General features: G+C 41.8%; 1 protein-coding gene across 1 annotated transcript in view; it reads right to left on the bottom strand.

Annotated features, from left to right (window-relative positions):
- Ryr3 (ryanodine receptor 3) overlaps positions 1-11,596 on the bottom strand; it is a 547,606-nt gene that overhangs the window by 53,380 nt on the left and 482,630 nt on the right. The window contains exons 68-70 of the mRNA XM_005381167.2: positions 5,489-5,576; positions 5,306-5,398; positions 709-723 (exon numbers count right to left, since the gene is read on the bottom strand). Of these exons, the coding sequence (XP_005381224.1) occupies positions 709-723; positions 5,306-5,398; positions 5,489-5,576 (196 nt within the window). The remainder of the gene's footprint in view (positions 1-708; positions 724-5,305; positions 5,399-5,488; positions 5,577-11,596) is intronic.

An 11,596-nucleotide genomic window follows, 5' to 3' on the forward strand; every position in this document is an offset into this window, starting at 1 on the left:
TCTACAAATCTCCAACACATGCTGTAGGGTAGAGTGCTTAAACAGTGATAGTGAACTTTTTAGAGCTTTCAATGATACAAACAGCTCACTGCAGCCTGCAAATTCTCCACCACTGGCTTAGGACAATAGTAGCAGGTACACATTAATGAATGGAAAGAAAGGAATTTTTCACATAGTAACTTTTAGGGGCAGTTGGAAAATTGTCCCAGTTTCATCCAGAACAGTTTGTTCAAAAAGCTGTGATTATCTGCTAATTTCAAACTCTTGAACTTAGACCTTGAAAGACTTTCTTTGAAGCATGGAACCCTTGAACAAGAGATAAAAAGTGTATAAAAAATAGAACTATGACCCTGGGTCCCACAGAAGAGGTGGCCTCCCAGGCTCTCAGGCCCTGTCAGTCATCTCTCTCTCTGTTAGCATGGTGGCTGCCAAACTAACAGAGAGGACAGCTGGGGAAGGGAGCAGAGATAGCAAGGAGACCTCGGTTAGGGCGAGGCTTGGCTGGCTTCCCCGGCTTCCCCATTCCAAGGGTAGGTAGGCCTACATTCACTCTGATAGGCAGTTGTCTTCCCTGGAGCAGGCCTGGGGACCTCCATGTGGGAAAATCCATTCTGTACCACCCCCATGATGATCACAGTGGAGAAGGGGCCAGAGCCTGGCACCTCTACTACTAGGACAGAAAAGACACGTCATGCATTTGACCTGTACCTTTACTTGCATGGCCTGTGTGGAAAGACAAAAGAAGAGACACAAGGAGAAGAGTCAGTCAGTAAAAGCAGGAGTCCAAGGCACAAGGTACCCCATGTTATTCATATCTTCTCAGTCCCAGTTTATCAGTCAACACATTAGAAGCTCAACTGTTCTTGGAGTCAAATGAGCACAGGAAAGAGGTTAGAGCAGGAAAGAGGTTAGAATGAAGGTTAATTTGGTCACAAAGACTTAAACCCAGAGTAAGAAATTCACCCCTGCTGGGAGGCCAACTCAGAGACCAGCCTTCCAGAGTGTGTGGTCCTTGACCCAACCCAGAGTGGTCTTCAGATCTGGGCACCCATACAACTCTGTAGATCTAAAGCGTTTCCCCTTCCCTCTGTTCTCCAGGGTGAGCAACAGACAATCCACCATGTACCCACAGGCCCTTTGTTCTTCCTTCCACCCACCATATTATCAACTCCAGCAAATCTATGGCTGTAAAAAGGAGAACTGAGTGAAGGAGAAATGCTGGTGCTTCTCTCGGAGGGTTGCTTTAAAAGACAGTACTCTAAGAATATCCAAAGAGGCCCAGGATCACCCCACAACCTGAAGGATGGAGCATCTCCCTTAGACTGTAACCTTTAAAAGTATCTTAGGTCAAAGACTCCTACATCCTACAGATTCTACTTTTATTCTTTGCTTCACATATTGCTAAGATTAGCTGACTCATTGTAATTCTCTAATTCCAATACTTTCATAGTAAATTTATTTCCCACACTTAGATCATAAACTATCAGCAGCAGTTTGCAATCAAACAGGTGATATTATGTGAAGATGTTAAGAAAAAAATAGGCTTTTCAGAGATAGGGAGTCTGCTGAAGACATACCACCTGGCAATATTCTGCACCAAGATGGTGCAGAGAGTTTGCATTGGGCTTTTGAACAAAGGCAAACCTGCAGTGTGGGAAGTTTTTAACCTCACTATGAGGGTAAGGGAGGACAAGTCAACCCAACACTAGGTATTAGAAGAAAAGAAGAATTTCTGGAAATTGGAGAGAAAGAAATTTCTGGAAATTGGAGAGGAGGGGGAGGGGGGATAAATGAGGGATGGGGAGAAAGGAAGGAAGGATAGTCATTAGCAAGCAGAAGAGGGGCAAGAGCACTCACCAGAGAGCAGGTGCACAGAACAGGAACAAAGAAAATGAAAACAGAAGAGGTAGAGGGAGGCAATGAGAGAGGGAGAGACAGAAAGGAAGAGGGAGAGAGAGAAAATATGAGAGCTGTAAGAGGGGATACTGGAGCAAGAAGAAGGCTCACATAGATGTGAATGCCCCTGAAAAATTCAAAGATACCTTCTAAAATAATTCCTATCCCTTTTCAATCCACTGTAATCATGCTTCAGGGGAGGGAGTGGCTTTAGACCATGAGGCACCCACGTTCCTACTTGGTAACTCTTTTTTTTTTGTTTTAAAGTTTTAAACCTTGGTCATGGAACTGGCATTTCTCGGGCTAAACGTATTCTAACTTACCATTCCCCTCTGAGGAAGCTGCTTCCATTTTCCCAGAAAACAAAACAGTTTAAAAATAAAACAAAAACAAAATACTTGCTCAGCTTAGTTACATTTGGCTTAACATATATTTGCAAACTGGTGTTATATAAACAAAATGTACAATGAGCTCTGAAAGCATCATTTGTATGAGCTGCCCCCAAAAATGACATATGTAGGAATTGAGCTTCATTTAACAAAGTATGAAGAGCGTGGCCCAGTGTATATTTTCTCCATTTCCTCTCTCCTTGCACTGGCACGTGCAGTGTGCAAAGCATGCAGCATTCATGTACTCACAGCACACAAAAGCTGCCAAATGCACTGAGGCTGATTCCATTTATACAACACCAGAATTCAGGTAGGGGAAGAGATAAAAGCAAGCAAAGGAGACAGGTGTCCATTCAGACCAGGGGGCAGAGAGAACATCTAATCCAGGGAATCAAAGGCAACTGGGAGTCCACTGATGATAAGGAAGAATACCTACCCTCTCCCTGGCTCCTCAGTACATATCTCTACATCTAAAGAAATCTCAGCAGTGGCTCTGAGTTGCTGCTTATTGGAGGCATAGTATCTCTCTGTCTTAAATAATGCACTGTGCTTATCAAATGTTATTCTGTCCTACAGATACTTTTGAAAGCTGACTTTTGCCCTGAATGTCTTGGCAGAGTTAGGAAAAGCCATAGTAAATTCAACACTACTGTACAGATTGGTAAATTGGTGGCCAGAAGGATTAAGTGAATGATGCAAGATGTTAGCTGAGATCAGTAGCTGGACCAAGGGTAGAACTTAGCTTCCTTTCAATTGCAATTTACTATACTCTGTGTTTCAACTGATGCAATTGGGTATTTGTCACCCTGGCAACAATGGCAAATGTTATTTAAGGTCTATGGATGGAGTGCTCTTAGTTCAGTTACAGTGTAGCTTTGACCCAATCCCATTTGGCTCAGAAATAATTGGCACATGATGTCAGTGGAAATGAAATGCAATTGCTCCTGCATTTTCCTAGCAGAGAAGATGCCCAGATTGAGGACAGGACCATCCTCTGACGGAACAAATATCCCATTCCTCACTCAGTGCTGGGAGTACGCACAAGCACCAGGTTAGTTTGTTAGTTGGTGAATTCCAAAGTGTCATTTTCTGTCACCTTATCGCTCTCCAAATGTAAACCCAAGGACCCTGAGTATCCATTAATCATCAGAACATTGAGGTGTCTTTGTCATTTGCTTACTAGAAATCCAAATCCTTCTATTAGTGTCATTTCCACTGCTTTGCTCCATTGTTGCCTGTCATAACAATCCTAGCTGGTTCAGTCCTGAGCCAGCAGGTCTACCTTACCTGAAAAGCATGGAATTTGCCTGGGATTTATTGCCTTTCTGTAGGAAGACAGGTTTAAAGGAGAGCCCATGCTGGCTGTAGCAGCCTGCAGAGGCAACCTCTTATAAGCTAGATATTGTAGGGAGTTGGACTCCAAGAAATCCTACCTGACATGATATATTCACCAAAACGTGAATGATAAAATAAATTTTGGAAAAGCAAATAAAATTATCTTAAGCACAAAAGGATCCATGAAGCGGTTCCTTTGCAGTGCAGATCCTCTGCTTTGTATGTGCACAGTTTTGCTTGGCTCTGTCACATGGTACACATACTAAAAGTGAATGCTAGTGTATACTGGAGTGGACTCTCACCTCCAACAGTTGATTGCTGGGTGCTGGAAGAAGTGCTAGTGTTAACATAGCTAAAATATAGATAAGACAGAAGGTTTAGAATGACTATAGACAACCAGGGCTGGCTCCACACCTGGTGAGCACCGGTTGTTGGCCTTTGTTTGTGGCGTCACACCTGCCTCTTGGCTGCAGCTACATAAACACCGTCTTTCATCCCAAGTGGCTATGGAAAAGATTCCCAAGGCTTTTGCCACAAACCTATGATTCCCTCTTTCCAGCACTGAATCTTACTTCTGAAGGTCCCCATGCACACTCTACCTTCACATTCCTCAAAGGTAGCATTGTCCTAGCAATGAAAGAGATGTATTATCTCAGGTATGACTGGTCACTTATACTTGGCGTATACAGCCAACCTCACTGAGCTACATTTCTCAGGGAAAGAGTCAAGGGTAAGCCACAAAGCTGATAACAAGACATGACATTTAAGGAGGCTTTGCTTTTGCGTGTACACCTGAAGGAGTGTGTCTGGGAAGTCTCTCCAATCCAAATAATGAAGCTTCTTGTACAGCCCTGACTCAAGAGGGAGCCAGGAGGCCAGTTTCCCCTCCCGGATCCCAGCTATACTCCTCCCTGCAGGTTACTTTGTTTTCAGACAGATGTTTGGCCCTCCTTCTTTCAAGCATTTACTGTAGGTAGATGGACAAATGCTCAGCTTTCTGAGTGCAACTGTCATGGAAAATAAACAGAAGGCATTAAGAGGTCAACACATCTGAAATAAAAGTAGGCATTTGATGTTCCAGACAGGAGGAAAACAAGCATAATGTAAAAGCATTTGCTATTGAAATCATCAAAGCTAGCTAATTTCTTCCTTGCCAAGTATGTGTATTTTTTTTTCTCATTTTTATCTTTTGTGGCACAGGGTATTGAATGCAGGGTCTTTAAACTGAGTTATATCTCCAGTTCTTTTTGATTTTTGAGACAGGGTCTGGCTAATTTGAGCTTCAAATTTATGTTCATCTTGCCTCAGCTTCCCAGAGTTCTGGGATTATAAGCGGCTGCCACAGCTCCCGGCTGCATGTATAGAGCTTCAGTACACAGAAATTAGTCCTATTTTAAAACGTCAAAGGAAGTTTGTTTTAGAGACCTCTTGAATGTCTTAGGCAAATCTTGAATCTTGAACTTTTTAACATCCAAGCAGCTATTTATTCATAAAATGTGATAACCATGCTTATTTAAGAACTGTTTCTTCCAGTTAATTCTCCAACAAACAACAGAAGAGACAGTTGCTAACAGAGTTTGACCTAAATGAAGTAGAGTTCTAATCCCCGCAAAACCTGGGATAGATTCTAGACATGGCTAAGGTCAAGGTCAAAGAGTCTTTAGAGATGACTTGTAAGGACTTACTTTTGACATCTTGCTTTTGCTGTCTCCAGTTAAAAATGCCAAATTGTTAATTTCGTTTTGAATCACAAAATTTTGCTCTTCCCTCTTGAAGTTCTAAATGAAGGAAATAAAAAGCAAACATTACAAGAAAGTCTTTTAAGCTTTCACAACCGCCCTAAATCTAGAGCTCAAAAGTGTTCTTACATGAGATTTACACCACAGGATGAAGACCTCTGCCACCATTCGGAAGAGCTGGTCTGAATCATCATCTGGGCTTTTGAGCCAGTTAGATCTGTGTGGAGAATAAATAGATAGGTGCACAAAATTCAGAAAGAATTAAAATATTCACACCCTAAAAATTATACCAATATACATTCATCCATAGAATAACTGCAATCCCATAAGAAGGCAACCAGGGACACTCAATGTCAATATTTTTCTTATACATGTACATAGTATGTAATTGGGATAGATGTTTTTGAAGAACTTACAATAATCATTTTTTTTAGCCAAAGGATTCAAGGGTTATCTTAGCAAATAAATGTCAAAAATTAATATTTTTAAATTGTCACATGTAGATTTTCTTTTTTCTTTAATCGGGTGAGCTGGTTAAGGTTAAGCTTTAAGTTTAGGATGCTTTAAGCTTTAAGTTTAAGCTTTAAGTTTAGGGATGTTAGGCTAGCAAGACTAGGAAAGTCTTGTTACTATGACATCTAGTCTTGTTCTTGATACTTTGTCATTGTCAAACTTCTGAAATTCTGAGCAGTGTAAATAGGTCAGGTCCAAATATTTTTTCTTTCAAAACCAGTTTTATGGAATAAATATGTAAAATAGTATGTCCCTGCTATTTGAAGTATATGAGCAGAGACCAAAAATCTCCTATGAAGATGAAAATGCTTTGGAAATTCCCTATAAATAGGAACTTAAAAAAATAAGGCTAAGCTAAGAAATTTCACAATAGTCACAAGAAGGCCAGATTGAGTAAAATTCATGATAGGGTCATTTTCTATAAGACGTCATGAGACAGGAGAGAAGGCCCTGACACTCTCTAAAAGGTGCTTTCATTCCATGTAAACACCTTGCAGACCACCTGGGCTACTTCAGGCACCCCACAGCCTCTTGGTGAGATGTTTGCTTTAGCTGCGACAGGCATTAAAGGTGGCAACTACTCTGCAGCCTCCCCATCTAGGTTCCCCAGATATCCCTCCCCTACCCAAGAGCAAGCGGGAAGTCTGACACTGTGCATGGGTGAGCTGCTTTCCCTTCCTTATAAAACAGCTCCCTCTACCCTTAACAGGTTCAGTCTATGCACTATTCCTCTTTATGCTGCAGCGTAAGTCCTAATATAATCTCTTCTAGATGGCATAGTTTTGCCTATTTGTGATTTCTGTCTTGTGTAGGGCACACCAGGCTGGTGTACCTAAGGCCACTGATGCTGAAAGCTGCCAGCAGCCAGAGTTGATAACACTAAAAGTGGCTAGCAGCAGAGAATGACAGAGTACTGAAGAATAGCCAGCAGCTGCCCTCTCCAGTGGCCAAAAGCTCCAAGGAAGGCAATCAACACCAAAAGTGATAATAACTGCTGGCATCCAGAGCCCAGGGATATTAACACTGAAAGAGCTATACTTCACCACTATACAAACTGAGTGAGAATTTTCAGCTGATTGGTAATGTCTTGCAAGATGATACAGGGACCTGTCCTTTTAGAGGACTGAGAAGGCTCAAGATCCAGTTTATGTCTGACTTTCATCATACGGCCAAAACACTCTACCTTGGTGATAATCTTGCCCCTAGGTATCTTACATATCTGAATTAAATTATATTTGGAAGGAGCTGGATGACTTGGCTATTTTCAAATTTTTACATAGAGTAACTAAAAAGAACATTATTCCTCTCCTCAGCACCTCAACACCAAATTTGTGGGGCCTTTTTCTTTCACATTAGGTAATTCTTTAGCTTTCCAAACACTAACTGGATGTCCTACAATAAAGTAAAGTAGCACAGGTTCTACAGGTTAAAGATTCACTTCCACAAAGCTGCTTTTACCTCAAATACCAGTTGTAAGTCTCTGGTTGTGTGACCTGTGTTTTTCACCAACAGGCTATAAATGAGAGGTTCTGATGGCTCCCCCTTTGGAGTCAGTATTTGCAAAAAACAGTTCATAGAACTTAGGAAATCACCTTTTACTAGCTTATTCTAAACAAAGGCTAAAACTTAAGAACAGCCAAACGGGAGAGTTGGGGGGGCGCATGGAACTGTCTAAGTTCTCTCCAAGCGTGCTGCCTCCTCAGCATCTCCGTGTTCTCCTCACTATAGAATGTCTCCAAACCCCATAGTTCAGGGATTTAATGGAGGCTCAGGTACATAACTGGTTACATCATTGGCTTTTGGTGATTAACTTAATCTCTAGCTCCTCTCTCCTTCCTGGCAGGCAGAGGGCAGAGGGCAGAAGGCAGAGGGCAGAGGGCAGAGGGTGGGGATGAAATTTCCAGCCATCTAATCACATAGTTGATTTCTCTACGGCAAGCAGCCAGTATCCTCTAAGAGTTACCTCATTAGCATAAATGCAAATATGGTTGAAAGAGTCTTATTATGAATAACAAAATATACTTCTATCACTGAGAATTCCAAGGGTTCTAGGAGCTCTTTGCTGAGAACTAGAGATGAAGGCCAAATATTTATTTCTTGTTATTTCACAATATCACAGTGACACAGAAGTTAAATTGTCTATTGTCTTTCTTTGGTTAAAGAAACATTTTCACAAATGATCTGAAAAACCTGAAGCTTCTTGTTCCATGCAGGATAATAGCTATCAAAAGCCAGTTCCCTATGTCCTAGGACATCAGACTGAATTTTCCTGGGTAGTCCGTACTTCCTGCCCACTCAAAGAGAGGACCAGGATAGGGAAGACATGTAGACTCAAGGGTCCAAGAGGACTCTTGGATCCCTCTTTATCTCCTAAATTCTTTACTGCTTGGGTGCTAGTCCAGGGATAGTTTTACCTAATCTATTTTATTTCCCAATCCAACCAGCCTCTCCTTTATGTAGTACGCACTACTAGTTCACTATCCAAGACTCACTCTCCGTTTTTCCCAGGATAACAAACTCCTATTTTGTTCAAGGTTGCAGCCTGCTCTGAAAGGTCATGTCACCCAGCCTTCCTTGTACTATAGCCATGTAACTAAGCCTGATCAATGAGATGAATGTGGAGGTTGTTGGATTGGCCTTCTGGAAAAGCTCCCTAAAAAGTGATCAGATAACAAGTGTCTTTTTGCTTCTCGTTGCTTCCTCGTTTTCTAAATGGAATGGAGATATGATGGCTGGAACTCTGGCACATTAGACCATAAAGTGATTTTGTAGATGGAAGTCAATGCTAAGGATGGAAAGACAAAGGAGGGGCAGTCTCTGATGAGGAGTAACAATATTGGCCCCGACTTCTTTTATGTGTGAGCTCAAACTTCTCATCTAGCTTTAGGACATCTCTCCATTACTAGCAGCCAAAGGCAATTCAGACTTGAATTCAAGGTTCATAATGCTCTTTGATTTCTTTCACATTGATTTTTCAGAAGTGCTTTTTTAGGATCAAGTGTCCAGCTTTATCAGAACTGCCAGCTGCTCATTCCTTGGTGTTTGGGTTTAAAGAAGCTTTGTAAGTTTGTACTACATCCTGCGTGGGAAAGGTGGGGGTCATATCCTGCCCCACCAAGGAAAGTACAGCCACAGGCAGTGTCAGTAAGCAAGCATAAGAACACCAAAAACGAAATCTTAAGTACTATTTCCCAGTGGGAGGAAGAAAAGCATTTTGTCCTCTTTGCCTTTGTGTGCGTCTTGGTCACATTCTCGTCACTGGGCCGAAATACCCAACCCCACAATTTATTCTGGCTCACAGTTCAGTCCATGGTCAGTAGGTTCCACTGCAGAAACAGCACAGGTGGAAGCACCCGGGCAGAGGAACGCAGCTCACATCTCAGTGGTCAGGACACAGAGACCGACAGGAGGAGCCAGGAGGGAGGTGCGCTCTTCCAGGTCAGCTTCGAGTGACGGCCTCCAACCACGCCCCACCTCCTAACAGTTGCTGAACTCATTAGTGTGAACCCGTTAATGAGCACAGCACGCCCGTGACCCAGTCACCTTTCACACACGGGAGACTTGTGGGAGATGTTTCAGATCTAAACCGTAACAGTGTGGACATGCACTTTGGGCTAAATGAAGTTTGCCTTGGCTGCCCTACTTCTTCTAAGGAGCAAATCTTTACTTCTTACCTTTAGTAAAGTTATTTCTTCAAGTCCAAAGTGGAGAGTGGGAAGAACATCTCATTAAATGTCTTCTCCCAGGCACAAAAATTCTCTGTGAATCTCCCTCAAGTCAGATCAAGATGCTATTTGGATGAGTACAGGAGATCCTGACCCCACTTCTCCCATCACTCAGACCAGTCCGCCCCTAGTCGTAGTCTCCGTTACTACTCAGGCTTTTGATCTTTTTGGAGACACTTGGCAGTCTGTGGGTCTCTTTGGTCATCTGCACTGTCTGCTGCCGAAAGACAGTGAGAAACTGCAAAGCTGTTGGTGGGGAAGAAGTTTAGCTTTAGAGGTGCCAACCCAGGAATCTGCCATACACAGATGATGATAGAAGCAGCCCAAGTGGATGAAATTACTGGGCATATTAACAGAGAAAATAAGAAGCATTAAGAATAGTCTCAGGTGATAGCAAGAGTAAGGAGACTTAGTCTTACATTTTCAAAATGACTAGATGTCAAGTTTTGAAAGAAAGCAAAGCCACGTTCCATGTTCACAGTCAATTTGTCTGAGCAGAAGGTAAGAGCTTTTCTCAGCCTTATTCTAAAACCTCTTTCTATACAAGCTTCTGTCTGCGATCATCACCACACAGGATTTACTATGATTCCCTCCACAGCTTGGGAAATGGGTCTTAACCCAAAATCACACTATGTAGAGCTCATTTCTATGTTTTGAGTGTTTCTGATTCCCAGAAAGGAAGAGAGACAGCTGCTGCTCTTATAGAGACTGTTTAATCCATTTTGACTCAGTCTCCTGCAGGAAGAGGTAGACAGCCACTCTGCCCTGAGGTTACTTCCTGCTCCTTTGGGGCCAGCTTCAGGCTGGACACTGATGGAAGCTGCTCTTCAGAAGATTGTTCTAGACACCAAAGAAAATTTAAATCCATTGGATAGGGCTAAAGAGACTACAAAGATTTAGCAGGACAAGGAAAACAGGGAGGAGGAAAGGACAGGAACTGTCTTCAATATTTAAAGAGCTGCCACAAGAAAGATTACTTTTGTGTGGTTCTGGAGAGTGGTGGGTAGGAGTTACACATTTGAGCTCATGATGGTGTGAACTGTTTACAACTAGAATGGGACTGAATGCAGAACAAGACTGTCTCTGTCATCTTCCATCCTCCATGATCATGGGGACAAGGAGAACCAGGAAAACCTGTGCTAGAAAAAAGGAAGGGGTACTTGCCCAACCATTTGGAGGAAAGGCGAGGAGACTCCGACCTGCCTGCCAATGCCACAATTCCATCATTCCAACTTAGCTCATTCTTTTGGATAAAGAAAGGACTACAAGAAGGCGCTCCGCAATGCTGGAAAGATGTACTTCTAACAGGGCTCTTGTGGCTGTCATGCTCAGGAAGAGAAGGTTGAAAAGTGGGGATGAATGAATTAATGATGATCTCAAAGACTCTCTGACATTGCCATTTTTAGCAGCTGTCAAACATCGTGTACAGAGAACACACTGCCTGAGTCTTGTTCATCAATAGTGACAAATGCAATTAAAGAGCTATTCTAGGAGCAACCTTACTCTACTTTTATTTTTGTTTGCACCTCAAACTCCGACAAATTCCTTCTTTAAACTGCTAACATAGTTGTGTCATCAGAAATGACTAAATAATGATTTTTACTTTCTTTCATGAAAATGAGTACAATTTCCTGCAGCTAAATAAACATTCTATTCTTAATTCTGAATGTGTATGATATATGTATCTACATCTATGTCATCTATATCTATCTATATTGAGGAGCATACATGCAAACTATTTACTTTAAAATGCTAAATATAAGCACCCTCAATTAAATTATTTTACATAGGTACAATTTTAAATAGATGTTAAAATGAGAATAGCCAGAACTATCTCTGGGTCATGGCAAAATGGGCTACAGCTCAAAAAGTCAGTAATATTCCTCCTCATATTCTTGCACCCCTTTAATATCTATAATGAATACTTTGAAATTAAGTATTCTCAAATGTCTATTTTAGGCCTTTAATCTCTAATAGAGTATGGTACAGTATATATATA

This window comes from Chinchilla lanigera, unplaced genomic scaffold (assembly GCF_000276665.1).
Source record: "Chinchilla lanigera isolate Chin_1 unplaced genomic scaffold, ChiLan1.0 scaffold00015, whole genome shotgun sequence".
NCBI lineage: Eukaryota > Metazoa > Chordata > Mammalia > Rodentia > Chinchillidae > Chinchilla > Chinchilla lanigera.